The following is an 18750-nucleotide window of genomic DNA, read 5'->3' as shown; positions in this document are numbered from 1 at the left end:
AAACACTGTTATTTTCCTTCCCTGGCATTAGGCAACTCAGGATAGGGTTCCAGAAAAATTTCAACACTACTGACATTCATGATGATTACTATTATTAATACTGTTTATTTTTTTTAATGGTCCATCTTCTAAACCGGTGTATCCAACCTTAGAGAAGAATGTATTCGTAGAATTGCAGCCAAATGCAGCCCTGAAGTCTCCCGCCTTCCCATTATTGACTTGCTTCCCAAAGTCCCTGGGAATCTCCCCTCCTTTTCAAGCTGCCCTAGCGATTTCTTTTCTTTCAGGTCTCCTTGTCACTGACACACCCCAAAGGCCAGCTACGGAAGTGTCCGCCTGTGCAACTTCCCAGCTCTGCGGTTTTTCTTGGTTCCAGTGCCAGTCTGGGCTGGGAGGGGCGGGTTGGGGGAGAGAAGTGAAAAGCGGGTGAGGGGCAAGGCAGGGGATATTAGTAATGCCTAGTTCCAACTTCCTCTATCTCCTCCCTGCCGAGACCACTTCCCTCCACCAGAGGTGGCTACTGGTTCCAGGAAATAATTGCTTTCCTCAGCCCCCTCTCTGAGCTGAAAGGAAAGGTCTGGATTCTCCTTTTTGGAAGGAATCCACCCACCCTCTTGTATGGTTTTCCAAATAACCTCTCATAGCATCTCTAAGGCCCTTGATTTTTCTCCTGCTGCAGTCAGGGCAGCTTGAAAAGAAGGGGGCAAGAAAACTTGTTCTAGGGAATCAGAATCCATCACCAAGGTCACAAATGAATATTTCGACTAAGTTTGAGGTGAAGAGAGGATGTCATAAATAATACTGTAGGGAGAAAAACTCCAAATTTGAATATGAAATTATGCTGCACATGTGATAACAATATTTGTCACGCACTGGGTGCTCTGCATGTGGGCCCAGGCACAAGTTAGATATCTCCATTTTACAGATGAGAAAACTGAGGACAGGGTTAACAAATAAGTCAGTGGCAGAGTTTGGATTCAATTTTTAAAATCCTGATTAAAAAAAACTCAGGTTCTGTATTATACATCCCAGTAATTGTCTGTATTTTCAGAGAGGTAAGTCAGTCATTCTGGACAGTTTCTTTTCTAGTGGCTAAGGATCTATCCACTCAGGAAGCTAAACATAATTGACAGCTTTCTAAAATTATATTACACATGTTCTTGCCTCTTTTGTTATACTGAAATGTTTACAACTTTTTCCTGAAAACGCATCTTTCACATGGGTGATACCATAAAGGTAATATGTCCAGGGTCTGAGGTGTGCGGGTGCCGCATGGTGGTGCTTTTCCCGTTTGTCAGAGTATTTTTATTTGCCCCCCTAGTGGCTGTTCCTGTGCTTTCAGTCCTTTCACTGACTTAATAGGAATCTCCTAGGGCCTTAGAAACTAAACAAACCAGTTAGAATTGTATGTAAAGTAAAAGTAGATAGGCCTGAAAGGCTGGCCCATTAGGAAAGCGTCAAGAGCAGATTCCCTAACTTCCATTCTCACGTCACAGCAGCCTGATTAAATACCTAAGTTTTATGTTGTGTCCCAGATAGATGAGCGTATCAGGCAACTGAGTTCCAAGTGAGGTACAACAAAACTTTCATTGAGACACACACACACACACACACACACACACACACGATTTTCTCACTGATCCTGACCTACCATACTTAAAATTTCCACCAGACTAAACAATTTTATTTCTGAAGAAAGGAAATACTTTAAATACCCATTAACATTTGTTTATAGTGTTTTAAGTTTTTTCTAACAGTGGAATGTTTTTGGTTCACCCACTGCAAAAATCTTTGCTACACATTTGCATAGACTTCTAAAAAAGGTGAGTAACAGGAGTGTAACTTTGCAAGTGAACCTGCAAGTGAATAAGTATTCAAATGAGATCATATGGTATCGCAGGCCGTCTCAGGCCATTCAGGCTGCTGTAACAGAATACTATAGACTGGATGGTTTAAAACAACGGAAACTTATTCCTCAGTTCTGGAGGCTGGCACGTCCAAGGTCAAGGTCCCAGCAGATTCAGTGTCTGGTAAAGGCCCACTTCCTGGTTCACAGACAGCTGTGCCCTCACATGGTAGAAGGGCTGAGGGAGCTCTCCAGGTCTCTTTCATAAGGGGACTGATTTCATTCATGAGGGTTCTGACCTTAAGACCGCATCACTTCCCAAAGGCCCCACCTTCTAATAGCATCACTTTGGAGGTTAGGATTCAACATCTGAGCTTTGGGGGAACATAAACATTCAGTCTATAGCGTAAACTTAGCACCGGATGGGAACTAATAAAGGATGGTTATTATTTGAACATGAATGCAACAGAAATTTGAGTAATTCCGATAACCATGTATTTACTCTACAGGTTAAAAAATTGTTCACTGTCATCCCCTCATCTACCAGAGGGAATTAAAGCTAGCCTTCTGTTGCTTGACAGGAAAACTCAATGTCTAAAGTGGGAATTAACAATACTCTATCAAGTTCAACGCTCTCATTTAACGCATGGGAAAACAGAGAAGTCCAGGGAGTTCGTGAAATTTGCCCAGAGACAGAAAGCACTTTGGGCTGAGCCAAGTGTAGACCAGGGTTTTTGGTGTTAACACAAACGCGTCTTTCATTTATGTGGCCCTTCACAATTTACAAAGCAACCTCTCAGCTCCATTACTTCGTTTATTATACAATATCCACAAGCTTATGGAGATGCCTTTTCCCCCCTCTTGTCTTGGGGAGATTTTTTGCATTCCCAGACCTGTGTTGCAGTAGCTAATTCTATACTGACCTTTAAATTAAAAAAAATACAAATATATGTATGTGTACACACACGCGCACACACACACACTATTTAAATATGCATGTGTACATATGTACGTATATATGGGAGAAACAGCGCACATCTCCGAGTCAGCCCTTGCAGGCCTACACCTTGGTAGACACAAAGCACAAAGAGAATGGTCGTTAGTTTCAGAATTCCTGAGTTGCCACTGACTCTTCAATACTAAAGGGCTTAAAAGTACGTATTTCCATTTTCAAGAGGCGTGGGAACATTTCTAGCCTACTCCTTAATGAGTCTCATTTTGAGACAGAATGGTGATGTCGGCCAGCTGCTCTTCATGCAGTTTTTCAGTTAAGTCCTTCAAAGAATGAAAAGTGAAGCCAATTCATTTCTCCATTCAGCATTTTTCCTTCTTATTATTTTTCTTTGTTGTAAGGTTATATAAAAAGGTATGGGTATATAGACATGATAAAGATAAGGGATATCATGGGAAGGAGGAAACCAGACAATAAATCCAAACTCACTATGGAAATTAAAAATCCAAAGTCAGGGGGAGGGTGGGAGGTGACGTAGTCTTTTCACAGAGCTGTTATAAACAATGTAACTGTCCTCAAAAGCACGAATGGAACAAACTAGACATTCAGCTGCAGAATGAAGCTGGGGTCTTGGCTTTATAGTTTTTAATGTCTTTAGAATTAGGCTGGGCATCAAGTGTCTTTTCCAGAATAGGCCAGAGAAGATAAGTCCAGTTTGGTTTTCAGGGCTTTAGTCATCTCCGTGGCCAGCAGCTCGTGGAGGGACACACCATCGTGGGAGTACACCCAGTTTTTCCCAGTCCAGTCATAGCGCTTGGGTCCACTGCAAGACAAAAACAGTATGCAGAGCACAGCCCAGAAGAAACACTGATTTCACAGATGTTACCACCAAGAGGGAAGTTCTAGAAAGTAATACTAAACGAGGCATATATTTGACTTCTTAGGGTCTTTCTATTTAAGAATAATTACACAATTTATCTTCTGGAACAATTCTCAAGACCTGAAAACATCTGAACTCTATTGATGAGGGTTAGGACAACAGCTTGAGGCAGAGAGAGCAGGCTAATTGGTCCACACAGGGTAAAACCCCTCAAATAAACTGAGTCTAAAAAGCAACATAATTTGTGAATAAGGGCCTTGCTAGAAATGACAGTGATTTCTGGAATTGTTTTTGTTGAATTCTAACATACTTCCTAGATGAGGTTGGGATGAAGAAAGTATAATGCTTTATTTATTTGACAAACAGTATAATATTAACTGTTGGGGTAGGGGAAGAGTTAAATGTTTTAAAAAATGCATACAACATGAGGCTTACAAGGAACTCCAGGGGTTGTTATATTTGGGCCTTTCCCAATTCATAATCAATATGTTTTCTTTGGAAGTGCTAATGAATGACCCCCAAAGTTGGCCTAAGCTTTTTGTGGGCATCTCTCTTACTTTCTTATAAACAACAACAGCCAAAATGTATGAAAGACCTTCTCTCCCTGCATGTTCTCAGGACTTGAGATGCAACACAAGCCATCTCTAATACAATCTTTTATTCCACTATATTAAAATCACATCAACGGAAAAGGCAGGAAGAATTAAATATGGAATAACAGCTTAAACACTCTCTCATCTTCACAGAGCAAACAGTCCACTTCTGCAAATGGAATTTAACTAACCTTTAACTGAGATGCTCAAAACAAACTAGGGGTCAAACTTTAACTTGCTTTGAAGACAAAGTGCAGCTTGTTCAGATGCTGCAATATCAAAAGTGGCTTTTTAAAAGGCAGGACAATGATCTAATAGAGAAAAACTGTCTAGGCCAGGTTCTGAAAAGTTGTGTGATTTTCACTTCAGATCCTGTTAACAACCCAATATCTGCTTATAGCAGCCAAATGATTCCCAGACAGAAGTTCCAGAAACAGAGTAAACTTTCCTCCTGAGAATGAGACATGCTGTCAAACACCAGAAAAGTGTCACTTACATAGACACTAACACTTGAGGGGGACACTTCTTAAATGGTCCACAATGTTATGTTTCAAACAAGCTGAACAATAAGAGCTTTTGATTTCTGAACATACCTGGATGGCGAAGACAACCAGATTTGCTTGTTTGGGGTCTGCTTGTTGATCACGTAGGTTCCCAGATCTCCACCCAGTTTAATTGTTAAAACACCACTCTAGTGGAGCAGGTGGAGAAAAGCATGAGGTAAATACAGTAAGACAAAGTTATCACTTCGTCACAATTGCTTCACATGTTGTTGTATGTCAACACTTTGCACTTATACAAGTATATAATATACATCATAAAGAAATGTCTTTAATTTAGTGTTTAGAAATAGGAGATCATGCAGAAGGAACACGGTTCTCAATATCAGACTATGATTAATCTCACAGTGCTTTCCCTCATTCCGAGAGGCTGGCAAAATAAGAATGATCCTTTTCCCCTCTAGAGATGAGGAGTCAGAAACACAGTGCTAAGTCACTTGTCTGAGGCATTACAGCTGGAAAACGGGAGGATCGCATCCTGATTGCTTCCTTTTTTAATCAGAAAAAAAGGTTATTGAAAGAACAACCCAATGGGTCCCCCCTCCCACGCCTATCAGTTACATTTGTTTTGGTACTTTCTCCACATTTTCAATAGCTCCTTGTGAACTACTAGCCAGAACAGACTAGAAGACATTGACAAATACAGAAGCCAACTCTCCTGGAGTACTACATCGGCCCAATCATTGGACAGCACAAGTTCATTATCAAAAAAAAAGGAAAAAAGGCAAGAAAGAAGGAAGTAAGGAAGTAATCAAGCCACCTGCTTTGCTTGTCTTAGCAGAGCAGTAGCCTTAGTTCTGCTGCTCATTGAAGACACATACGTAAGACTAGGGTGTTTATTTCCAGACCCTTCCTACATATCTCATAAGCTTCTCAGACACTTCTCTCCAGCTTTATTTTCCTCTACAGGCACCTTGAATTCTTCAAAAGACCAGTTGGCCCAACTTTCCTCCATAAATGCTCATTTAAATTTGAAAACACTCTTTCAACAAAGGACTCCTTCCCTCTCAAGGCCTGAAGTCTCTTTAGAATGCACAGGATAATAAAGAAGCAGCTACACAGCTCAGTTCTTTCTTGGAGCTGGTGAACTGGGAAGCCTTTCCCGTTCCCCAGCCTGAGCGTAACCCACAGAGACACACGGTGGCCTTTCTCCGTGCCTTCTGGAGCAGCCCCATTCCAATCAAGGGGCCTTGAATGGTTCTTAAAACATTTTGTGTCTGGTCCAAGAAAAGAAGGAGCTATTGAAAATATGGAGACAGTACTAATAATAATATAACTAATAGGCATGGGATGGGGCGGACACTAATGGGTCATTTTAATAACCTTTTTTTTCTGATTGAAAAAGAAACAGAAACTGTAGATACACTGAAAATACAGATGGTATAAAAAATGTGAAAACATCAATAAAAATATTAACCACTATTCAGTTCCTACTGTGTGCCAGGCACTGTTTCACATTTTGTGTAAAACTGATTCTACCTTGACCATAACCATCGGAGGTAGGAATTATCATCTGTTTTACAGATGAGGACAACTGAGGGACAGAGTAATAAAGAATACTTAGCAGTTGACCGAGCTGATCTTAAATCCTGGTCTGTTTGGGTTCAAAAGATGCTCTTCTTTCCACAACACGAAGCGTTCTCTCAATCCCACCAATCAGTGAGACGAGCCGTTCACTCTCAAGTATTGGCTGCCAGCTTTTATTTTACTTTCTAAAAACATCATGAGCAGGTTTTATTTGCCACCATGAGAAGTCTGAATTTTAACCGGACCGGGGGCTCATATGTGTCAGCTCGCTCAGCCTCAGCACCGTCTCCTCCCCAGCAGCTTGTCCAGAGCTGGGACCTTCCCCTTGAAGCTCCATGAGTTCCCCCAGTTCAAACTCAGGCTTCTTCAGCGCTCGGACTTTCCTGCCAAGGCCATCACAGAGCGGATGAACAGCCTGGCAGGCCTTCTCTGCGCCCTTTCCAGGGCCACTTGGAATCCATTTACTGACCACTCCTTTCACGCCATGTGTCTGCGCCTCGGGTCATGATTTCTCTCATATCCTCCAGACTCGGCCGACCTGTTCACGGGGAGCATGAGGTCTTCCAAATCCGATTGTTGTGTTTTTTAGTGAAACCAACACAGAATAGACGAAGCAAATAACCATCGGTCATCCTGACATCAACATGAGCTTCAGTCGTGGTTGGCCATTTTGTGACCATGGAGCACATTTTGTCACCAGTAAGATCCACGCCATGGAAATTGGCCAGGCAGTTTTTGACCTGAACACTCTCAGTAATTAGCTTGAATTTTCTAAATGCAACTTCTACATTCTGCAGATCAGCTCCGCTCACTTCAAAAACACGACCCTTGAAATACAATATTGGTCTCTTGAGTTCTTGTGACAAGTGTTTTCCTAATACTTCTTATACTGAACATAGCTGGTGCTTTCACTTCATACCCATCTTTCTTAGAAAATGGCTCAACCGCTTTTTTCTTGGCTCCCTTCTTGCCGCCTTTCGTAAGGGGCTTATTCTTGCCGACCACCTTAGTGCTGCTCAGAAAGCCCAAAGTCTCGGCTGCCAGTTTTTAAACGCATTTTTTTCAGAGGGCTACGATCCCAGTGTACATAAGCTTTTTATTTTTTGTTTTTTAAATTTTCCTGAAACCCACCTTTATTATTTTGGTAGGAATACATTTCATTTCTTTCAAAATTTCTTAAAATTGCGTAATTCAGTAGATTTTAGCATTTCACAGTGTTTGCATAAAGTATGCAAACACCGTCACTATCTAATTCTGGACTATTTCTGTCATCCCAAAAAGAAACCCTGCACCCAATTAGCAGTTATTCTCCATCTGTCCCTTCGCATATACACAGTGTTTAGCTTATTTACCCCAGCGGTCTCAGGCTCAGAATCGAGACATAATTGTTTCTAATTTGACCTGTTTGTGGCCCTTATCTACCCCACTGTGCATTGTACCCTAACCGTGGGGAGGTGCGTGATACAGCAGAAAAGGCAGAGGGCTGGGTCTAGGGTTGCAAATCCTAAGTCTCATCCACCAGCCTGCTCCCTCAGGCCACCATCTCTGCTCCTGCAGAGACTCAGTGCAAGGATGGAGGGGCTGATGGTGCTCCAGAGTCCTGCACAGGCTCCTGGTAACCATCACGCCTTAGAACATGAGGCCTAATCGGGGATGGCAGATACAATCCGTGAAAGCCAAAATCCACTCTTTCCAAGCCCACATTTGAGTGACTCTAGGGAACAGGCCACTCGTGAACAAAAAGGCCACTCGTGAACAAAAAGCACACTAATACGACCACCACAGGGATCCTTCTAGGTGCACAGGTTCCCCCTGGCACTCTCTCTGCAGTCCTCTCCCTCCCTGCACAAGACCAGCAGCTCCTCTGGCTCAAGGTCCCACCCGAGGGGCCTCTGGGAAGGTTACCCTACCCTGATGCCCCTCAGCAGCAGCCTGGTCCTGTGCATGTCCCCACAGCCTTTCATGCATTCCTCACTGCATCTGAGCTGCTGGCTTGCTGGCTGGTCACCTGCCCCCTACTGTCCGCTATTTCAAGCACCTGAGAGCAGATCTGTCTGATCATCCCATCATCGTCAGTGTCTGGCACATCCATTCTTTGTGCAAAATACTGGGCGGATACAAAATACATTTGTGGAGGAATGAACGGAGCAGATGATAACCAGGCGCTGGGATAACATGTGCCAAAGTGAAGGGTAAGGTTACACAAGGTAGAAAGTCTCAACACTCACTCCCCTGCTTCCTGTTCACTGTATGTAATTAGGTTTTTTTTCCCTATTGAGGTTGAGCTGTTTCTAAAGGAAAGTGGCAAGAGAAGGAAGGAAACAAGGTGCCTTACTGGTTCCCCAGGAGTTCTTACTGCTTTGGGAACTGTCTGCAATAGACCAGATGAAGAGGGCCTTTTGTTTGTTATTGGTATTCCTTATGTAGCAGTCTGAGTCTATTTGGGAAGTGTGGACAGACTTCAGTGCAGGGGAGGGGGGGGAGAGGGTACAGCTAGTCAAAATATTTAGCAGCTGCTGAGACACGGGCACTAATCAGAACAGACCCTGGCCGCTGGGGAGGCTTATTAATCCCCACCAATCAATATCAGCCCTACCCACACAGAAACAAAACGAGCAGTTTCTGTTGTCACCGGCTGACCTGCATAGACATACGGGGTGGCGTATTACATCAGGGCGTTTCCCGTACACGTGGCTTCCCTCATACAGACACCGACCGCCACTTAAGGGATAAGAATAATGACTATGAAGCACGTTTTTGTCGTATTAAATCCTAATATGATACCAGAGAAGTAGAGGAATGTCACAGATGATGAGCCTGCCACTCACAGAACTCAGATAATCACTGAAGGGCTCTTGGAAGGAACAGCCCTTCCCAGGAGGCTAAGCCAGATCCTGTCTCCGTTTCCAATAAATGCTTTCTCTGAGCAAGTGTCCAGGACCTGAGACCCAGAGGTGGTTTTCAGGGGTCTGCAAACAGCCCCCACCCTGACGTGGCAACGATGCTCATGGATGTGTGGGGAAGTTTTTCTTGGGAGAAGGTCTAGAGCAGTCAGGTCCTTACAGAGGGTCCTGACCCAAAAAGGTTAGCAACCTGTGCTCCATAGCAGTAATATGCTAACAACTTGGTGAATGAACAACATGGTCATGAGCAAATCTCACTTAAAAACAACAACAACAAACTACTGTGTTCCTGGGTGTATCTGGATTACTGCTCTCATTTGCTGACTTGGCCAGTCGTTAACTTGGTAAAACAATGATACATGCTGAGTAGCATCAATGAAAACGTGTTTTAGAAAAGTAGTGGGCCCCATTTCATTTACATAGTGAACCAACATTTATTACTTGGCAATGTCCCAGGCACTGGGAATACCAGGCAAGAATGGACAGTGTCCCTGCTGCTAAGAAACTTGGTCTCGCCACAGGAGCTGATGCGTAAACAGACAATTACAACACAGGCTGAGGAGTGCTCCAGAGTCATGCTCAGAGAGCTGGGCAAGGAAGAAAGTGTGCTGCCTGCCTGGAGTATCTAGGAGGGCTTCACAGAGGAGGTAACATCTCACTGAACCCTGTAGGAATTCAGAACAGGCCTCTCCCCAAAACGTGCCACTCTGGCCTGTGACTTATTTTGAGCTGAAGGCGTTGAGACCCTGCAAGCCCAAGAGAAACTTTCACTTCTCCCATAAAGAATTTAAATTTGGGGCCTCGCCCACAATGAAAGTTATTACCCGAGATAACTTTTTATGACCTATCTGTATGGCAGGGCAAACTTCTAATCACTTAACATTGGCTTGCTCTGTTCTGAAACTCCAAGGCATCTTATCTCATCTTTAGCTCACAATGCCATATATCTCATTTTTACTTTCTGTCTCTGAACCTCTAACATGTGTGGCATTCCCACATGTAATTAAATTTGGTTATTTCCTCTTGTTAATCTGTCTTATATAAATTATTAAACCTAGTAGGGTCAAGTTTCTTCCTCCCCCACAACCCTGAGGGCAGGGAAACACTGCACTCCAACAAAGCTTAAGTAAAGCACCTGAAAGACTCTAATCAGGAATTCATACCCCAGGGTAGATACTTCGCATTTCAAAGTATTTAATCAGAAGTTCGAACTATAGAGGCAGGTACTACATGCCTTTAGCTTTCTACATCTTCACTAGAGAATTTCCTAATTAGCCAATGACTTGCTAGAAATAATTTTTGGCCTGTGAGTAGAATGTACTCAGGTGTATGGATTGACTTAGAAAAAAAAAATAGGTGCCCCTTCCCTTGCAGGAATGTGTCACAGGCTTTAGAAAGCCCAGCAGCTGAATCACTCCTACCTCTGGAGTCCTACCAGAGGTAGGATTCAGCTAAGGTCCTGTGACTCACCACAGAGCAAAAGCTTTTGTTGCTGGATTCAAAGAGGTAAACAGAATCCCGCTGCTAGAATACTGGCACAATTGCTTCCAATGAAGCATTTATGCAGAGCACTTGGGTCAAGGTGGGGCTTCACCAATACTCTGAGAACAAGTGGTGAGACTGTTTTTGTGGCATGTTAATATGTTTGCCTGTGTGGCACATTTTAGCCTGATACTTGGCTTCCCTGTAGCTACAGACTCTGCTAGGGAGACAGGGAGAGGGAAGACCTGTAAGTTCCCCAGCTGCAATCATCTCACAGATGGTCAAGTTGGCCAGGCCAGTTTGTAATGGTTCCGGGCAGCTCTGCGCTCCGAGGCCGTTTGCATAAACGCGTCTAAAAACCCCACCTGGACACTGCTGAAACCACCTGGAAGGCATTCATTCCTGTCTTGCCTCCTACCTCTATTTTTACCAAATTCCTCACTCTCCTGACAACCAGGCCTTACACCTCCAAGGCTTTGCTGCCTGCTCCATCTGAGGGAGTCCTTTTCTACCCTGCACTCCTACAGCAATATCCAACAGCATTTCTATCACTTTAGCCTGACAGCTGGTTGTCCTAAATAATTCCACGATTTAATAAAAAATGCACACTTCATGACATTTTCTGGTATGAATTAATTGCTGTCAAGAGGATTAATCTCTGTAGGGGATTTTTCCCACTGGCATAAAAGAACTCCCTAAGGCCAAGCATTAATTCTAAATCCAAAGGCGGCCCGTTGCTCAAGTCTGCCACCTGGTGGTCAGTCGACAGGACCAGCACTCTCTTGGCGTCCAGAATCTGGGGCTCAAGTTTCATCCAGACCAGAGGTTCTCACCCACGCTGCATATTAGAATCACGGGGAGTGGGGATTTTAAAAACTTAAAAATCCCCAACGCCTTCCCTGGGTCACACTCCAGACCATTAAATAAAAATTCCTAGGGGTGGGACCCAGGGATGTACATTAGAATAGTAGGTAAGCTTTTCAAAAATATGCTTCCTCTGAATGCATCCTGTATCAGAATCTCCCAGGAGTGGGGCCATATCTGTGTGGTGTGAGTTCCGCTTGGGCAATATCTTACCCTGCTTAAGAACTAGTGGTTTAGCTCAGTGGTCCCCATGCCTGCTTGATGAGATAAACACATCCTGGGTCCCTTTCTGGTTTACCTTTCTGGGTATTGAGTGAAGCTGGAGAATCTGCATTTTGGAGCAAAAATGAGGCTCAGAGAGGCAGAGTGACTTGCTTAAGGTCATAAACCAGGCAGCGCAGGGCAGGAATATGAAGCCTAGTCTTATGGTCTCACCCGTACCCGCCTGCTGTTGGATGCTTAACTCCGCTGGAGGGGAATTCGTTAGTGAGCTATAATTCTTAGGGAGGAAATCAGAAAAATAAAAATAAGTGAAGAGGTACCCCAAAGGAGACATCGTAGTCATCAAATGTGTAAGGTTGGTCTGCAAGGTCTTCAAAAAACTCTGCCAACGAGTCCAGGGTCTCCTCTGCCAGTCTTTCATAGGTGGCCTCATCTAGAGCACTGCATGGAAACAGAACCACCAAAAACATGTGATCACCTCACCATTCCACTTTATTAACATCAAATCACCATGTTTAGTACTTAGATTTTAGAAATTGATGCAAAATAGCTAATACGCAGAGCAAAAATTTAAGCAGCATGCCAGGGTTAACAGAAAAGTAAGACTTTCTTCCCAAATAGGCAACCGCCATCCCCAGTCAACTATGATGAGTCTTTCCTGTATCCTTCCAGAAAATGTATATTCTTTTTAGTATACGAATGAAGCACCTTTCAGTTTTCATTTACTATGCCTTGCAAGTTATTTCATATGAGCACATATGGATTTTCATAGTATTTTATTTTATGTTATTAATTCAACCCGTCCCCTTCAGCTGGACGTTGTGTTGTTTCCATCGCTTTAGTGATTCACATTTTTGTTCAGCAAACCACAAAGTGGGAAAAGACATCTGCATTACATATATCTGAAAAAGGCCTTATTTCTAGAACATATAAAGAACTACAAGTCAATATGAAAAAGAAAACCCAATAGAAAAACGAGTAAATACTTGAAAAGATTTCATTACAAAACGATATCTAAATGTCTAACAACCATATAAAAAGATGTACAACTTTATTAATCTTTAGGAAAACACAATTAAAAAATCACAACAAGAGACCACCAGGATACTTAAAATGAAAGAGGTAATGTCAAGAGTTGGCCAGGACGTAAAGCAACCAGAGCTTTCAGATACTGCTGTGGGCCAGTAAATGGGACAATCCCTTTGGAAAACTGTTGCGCAGTATCTATTAAAGTTGAATACATTCATATGCCATCAATTCCACTCTTGGGTATACACCCAATAGAAATGCATACCTAGGAAAAACAGACTCTAGATTTAAGAATGAAATGATGGTTGCCAGAGGGGCGGAGGTGGGAGATGGGAAAATAGGTGAAGGGAATTAAGGTACAAACTTCCAGTTATAAAACAAGTCTCAGAGATGCAATGTACAGTATAGGGCATATGATTAATAACATCATAATAACTTTGTAGGGTGACAGATGGTTACTAGACATACCGAGGTGATCATTTTGTAAGGTATGTAAATGTTGAATCACTATGTTGTACTGAAACTAATATAATATTGTATGTCAACTACACTTTAATACAAAAAAAAAAAAGAGAAATGCGTACCTTGGTTCACCAAAAGATATGCACTATACTAGAATGTTCATAGCAGAAGTACCTGATAGCCTCATACTGCAAACTGCCCGAGTACCCACATGTAATACAATAGATAAATTGTGGTACATTCATACAATACTGTAGAGCAAAACAGAACTGCCTACAAATGTAACAATATGGACAAATCTCACAAACATAATGGTGACTGAAATAAGCCACATATAAACATATTTAATATTTAATGATACAGTTTTATACAAAGTTAAAAAAAAAACAGCCAAAACTAATCCAGACTATTGGAAATCAGAATGGTAGTTACTGTGGGGCAGGAAGGGGTTAATAAGTGAGCAGGAGGCTTGCTTTTAGGGGTTGGTAACATTCTATCTCTGGAGCTACCTCTTGAGTTACATGCTATGTTCAGTTTTTGAAAATTTATCAAGCTGTATACTTATGACTTGGAGACATTCTTGTATATATACTATTTTTCAATTTTTAAAAATTGCTATAAATCCATAGAGACAGAAAGTAGATTAGTGGTTGCCAGGGGTTTGGGAAGGGAGTCATTATTAATGGGCACGCTATTTCTTTTTGGAGTGATGAAAATGTTCTGGAATTAGATAGTGGTGAAAATTGCACAACCTTGTGAATATACTAAAAACCACCAAATGGAACATTTTTAAATGGTAAATGTTATGGTATGTGAATTATAACAATAAAAATAATGCTCTAATAGACATCCTTGCATGAGCTTTCGAGCCCCTATCAGGATTTATGTGTAGGTTGCAAGAGGTATCCCAGACACCTCCATCATCTGAGAGTTACCAGGGGGCCTAAAGTAAGACACCAGTGGCTGCTAGACAATGAATGCAAGACATAAAGATTTGCTATGTGACCATCCTCCACCCCACCTGTCACCTGCCTCAAGCGTATGTGGGGAAGGTTACAGGACTGCTCAGGAGATGGTGAAGGGCTGTTCTTTAAAGAGTGGTAGGCCTCGTTGGGTGTGGCGGAGAGAACCTGGAGAAGAGGCTGACATATGTCACAGACAGAAGAGTGAGAAAGTCAAGAGTTTGGCAGGGGCTACCCAAGAGCAGCCAGTTTGGCCACTGCAAAAGTGGGCTGTCCTCCTATATGTGGCAGGATAAAGGTGTGCTTCCCAGAAATAGACCCTGAAGAAGGAACTGGACGTGGGGCATCCTGCAAGGCCCCTACCCCACCAACCTCAGAGGACCGCTTGCAGGAGTGAGGGTACAGCAGCAGGAAGTCTGTGCAAAAAGGAGCTGCAAATGGTGCCACCAAAGCCAAAACCTAACACAGGGGGCATACAGCACTGACTCAAAGGCTATGTGGAGGGGCCACCAGACACAGACACAGTAGGCTGGGCGCTCATGAGGCCCTCTGTCAACCCACTGCCTGCGATAACCTGGAAGGCCAGCATATGCTGCTTCTGAGCCTGCAGTTGTGGGGACAGTTAGAATGTTCCTGAGTAGGGGTGGCTCCTTGCTGTTGTTAGCTGGTGGGACATGAAAATGGTGAGGCAGGAGAGAACTGGCATGTCTACAGGTCAATGGGATGAAATGGAGTGCTTGGGGATTGAAGACTGCCCCGAGATGGAAAAGCCAAAGGGAGAATGTAAGGCTCTGAACAACAAAGGCCTCTCATTGAGCCAAAAAGAGGGATCCAAACCTGTTGCAAAAATCAGCTTGAGAGAGCAGAGCACGGCATGAGGATACAAAAAAATAAGGCAACCTGAGGCTTCATCCAGGGAAGAAATTTGGATGTGGTTACCCGCCATGGGACTCACTGGGCGTAAAGAGATCGGTTTTTGGGAAAACCCTGTTATCAGAGACAAATGAGTCTGCTCTACTCATCTGAAGAGCCTAGTGAAGCCTTAAGACATAACGGCCTCTGTAAGCCCCAGCTGCCAGCAGTGGGCTGCAAAGGCTGCCTGCAGCCAAGGACACACTTCCCTCCGCCTGCCTCCCCTATGGCCAAGTGGGGTCACGGACAAGGAAAAGACTCCCAGGGGGCGGGATTGGGGTTTCTTGGAGGACTGTCCCCCTTAGCCAGGGGAGAAGTTGTCCCAGTGCTGCCCAGGGGGACTCCGTCACTGCCATAGACCAGGGACACGTCTCTTTTCTGAATGGGAGTTGTGGTAGTGTCTTGCTCCCTCTCCGTGTGTGTGTGTGTGTGTGTGTGTGTGTGTGTGTGTATAAGTCAGAGAAGCCATTCCTAGGCCATTCCAAGTCTTAGAGAGAGGACTGCATGGCACCTGGAAATCTTGGTCTTTGAGGTGGATGAGTGACCACACGGTCCATGGTTGCAGCCTTGGGGCTGGAGGCAGTGTGTCTGGTGCATAGAAAGAGGGTCTGTGTAGGTATCAGTGGCTGAGGGTAGACTGGAGCAGTGCCTGGCAGGCTTCCACCAGAACCCTTCACCTCCTCTTCTAGGTCACCCACGAATCCAAATTTCCCAGCCTCCCCTGCAGCTAGTGGGGTCATGTGACCAAGTCCTTCCCACTAAAAGGTGAGTGCGGGACAGGTGCCACTTCAGGCCTCCCACGCTCTTGTCTGTTTCTGTGGAAGAGAATCTGAACAGGGCGACCTGGCCTTGACCATGCAGAGGATAGTAGAGTACAGACAGATGATAGGAAGGTGGAAGGAGTCCGGCTCCCTGAATTATTTCAGAGGCATGTGCACCCTGGGCTGTCTGAAAAGGGGGACACAAAGCACTCCTGGTCTGAACCATTACAGTTTGGGCCTATTTGCTACAGAAGCTTGGCCTACTTTAACGACTAAGATATCAAAGATAACACTAACAAAACTCTGGAAACAACCTAAATGTCCCACAATAGGGGATGGGTTCAATGAATTATGGTACATCCATAAAGTTTAATACTATTTCATTTGAAATAGGTGGTACATAGTGATGTGGAAAGATGCTTATGAGTGCTGCTGCTAAGGGAAAAAACAGATTCCGTATGCGATGGTCTTTTTTTTTTTTTTTAAGGTAAGAGAAAGAGAAAAAAGAAAAAGATAACAGACGTGTGCGTATGTGTGCATATGCTGTATACTAAGAAAGAGAGAAGGAAGAGATCTCTGAGGTGGCAGGTGTTTATCTTACCCTGGGTCGCCCAAAGTTCCTGTTGTCCTCACGGTCATCCAACAGACACTCTGCTTGTTGACATTCAGCATCTGCTTGGGGCAGTGGAGGCTCCAACTCTGAAAGACAAGATTAAGAACACTATCATTTTTCAGTAGATTACAGTCCATTAATGTATGGTTTAAATATTGCCACTTTTACATTTGAGAGTAACCATGTTAGTGTTTCTCAAGAGTACCTCTTAGGCATTTTTTTCCACCTTTTAATGCATTACACTGGGTTCTCCCCGGCTCTCTCTAAGCCTGTGCTGTCCAGCACGGTAGCCAGGAGCCACATGCAGCATTTACATGTAACTTCGTTGAAATAAAATAAAATTTAAAGTCAGTTCCTCAGTGGCACCGGCAACATTTCACGTGTCCTGCGGCATCACATGGCCAGTGGCACAGACAGAACCAGTCGTCACTGCAGGAAGTTCTACTGGGCAGCGCTGCTCCGGGCTGTCCCGGTTCCATGGTGGGTGGCACAGGTGATGCAGGCAGCATCAGCACCCCTCCTGGCATTTGACTAAAACAAAGCAACAACACATTGCAAGGGGCAGCCGTCTGCTCCATCCCGAAGGGAGGTTGTGCCCGCCCACAGCTGTCTGACGGAGCTGAGCAGCAGGACCTGCAGGAGACAATGCGACCTGTTGATCTCTTTCAATACGTAACTGCGGAGCGGCCACGGGGCCAGCTCTGAAGCGGGGATGAGTGGATATGTCCAGCCCGACTGACCAGCTGGTGAGAGCAAGGGAATGACGGGGGAGGCCGAGAGGAAGAGGCCTCGCAGAGGAGGGCACGGAGTCTGGGAGGGGACAGCAAGGTGGTACAGCCGGCGTGGCGGCAGCAAGGTGACGGAGAAAGGCGGCGGCCACAGGCCTGGTGAGGCCCTCCGCTGGGCTTCATCCCGGGGAGGCACCGGAGGGCTTCAGGAGACAGGTGACAAGAGTGACATTCTCCAAAGGCCACTCTGGTTGCCACTATGCGAAGGGCTCAGAGGCTGTCGCTGACGGCTCTTGCACCCTCGGTGCCCTTAGCAGGAAAGGGGACGGCAGAGGACGGGGCTGAGAGGTGAGCAGAGGAGGAGGAACTGGGGGTGCAGAGCGCAGACAGTGCGTTTAACAACGTGGGCTCGGAAGGAGGCGTGCGCGCAGTTGTGACAGCCAGTTACACCTACAGCACAGCCCAGGCCGTTCGCTGCCCGCGGGACCTTGTCCTCAGGTCCCCTCCAAGCCGACTGGCTCAGGGCGCCGCCCGCCGCCCCGCCCGCCCGCCCCGCCCACCGCCCGCCCCGCCCACCGCCCGCCCGCCCCCGCCCACCGCCCGCCCGCCCCGCCCACCGCCCGCCCCGCCCAGCGCCCGCCCGCCCGCCCCGCCCACCGCCCGCCCGCCCCGCCCACCGCCCGCCCGCCCCGCCCACCGCCCGCCCCGCCCACCGCCCGCCCCGCCCAGCGCCCGCCCTGCGGGAGCCGCCGCGGCCGCGCCTGCGCGAAGCGTCACCACCCTGCGCGGGCTCCCGCCGCCGGCGCGTACTCACCGCGGGGCCAGGCGCGCAGGCCGCGGGGGTCCCCGCGCGCAGGTCGCGGCGGCCGCAGAGTGGGATGTCCTTCGCGGCCCACGATGCCCCAGCGCCGCCGGTCTCGGCCGAGCCCGCGGGCGCCGAGCGGGACAGGAGGCGAGTAGCCCAGCGACGTCCGAGCGTCCACATACTCCTGGCGATCTGCAGAGGCTCCGCCCCCCGGCGCCCGGACGCCGCGGCGACACCTGGTGGCCACGGGGCGGAGGCGCGGCCACTCAGCTCGGCGCGCAGGGCCCCTCTTCTGCAGGCTTTGTGAAACGGCCAGAGGTTACCGTGTTTCCCCGAAAATAAGACGTAGCCGTTAGGATAATCAGCTCTAATGTGTCTTTTGGAGCAAGAATTCATATAAGACCTGGTCTTATTTTATTTTAATATAATAAAGTTATATCATATCTTTTAATATAAGACTGGGTCTTATAATAACATAAGACTGAGTCTAACGTAATACAATACAAAATACAATAATACAATACAATACAATACAATACAATACAATACAATACAATACAATACAATACAATACAAGGTCTTATATTAATTTTTTGCTCCAAAAGACGCATTAGAGCTGATGGTCCGGCTACGTCTTATTTTCCGGGAA

At 45.5% G+C, this 18750-nt stretch overlaps 1 protein-coding gene across 1 annotated transcript; it reads right to left on the bottom strand.

The window, feature by feature from the left end:
* Positions 1-1665: 1665 nt before the first annotated feature.
* On the bottom strand, positions 1666-18313 carry FXN (frataxin). The gene is made up of 5 exons (XM_081066889.1): positions 18111-18313; positions 16557-16654; positions 12150-12270; positions 4865-4962; positions 1666-3621 (listed from the first exon to the last, which is right to left on the bottom strand). Exons 1-5 carry the CDS (start codon positions 18279-18281, stop codon positions 3471-3473), a joined length of 639 nt encoding a protein of 212 aa, XP_080923015.1. The 5' UTR covers positions 18282-18313; the 3' UTR covers positions 1666-3470.
* Positions 18314-18750: the final 437 nt, after the last annotated feature.

The sequence above is a fragment of the Rhinolophus hipposideros genome, assembly GCF_964194185.1.
Source record: "Rhinolophus hipposideros genome assembly, chromosome: 11".
NCBI classification, from domain to species: Eukaryota; Metazoa; Chordata; class Mammalia; order Chiroptera; family Rhinolophidae; genus Rhinolophus; species Rhinolophus hipposideros.
Note: the sequence above shows the minus strand (reverse complement) of the source record. Positions and strands in the feature narration are given on the sequence as shown.

Excerpts from the sequence above, each read along its gene's own strand:
- FXN (XM_081066889.1), bottom strand. The coding sequence starts at position 18,281 with ATGTGGACGCTCGGACGTCGCTGGGCTACTCGCCTCCTGTCCCGCTCG. Across the intron at positions 16,655-18,110 it reads CCTGCGCGCCTGGCCCCGCG|AGTTGGAGCCTCCACTGCCC; the intron begins GTGAGTACGCGC and ends CTTGTCTTTCAG. Across the intron at positions 4,963-12,149 it reads ACTACGATGTCTCCTTTGGG|AGTGGTGTTTTAACAATTAA; the intron begins GTACCTCTTCAC and ends CTGCTCCACTAG.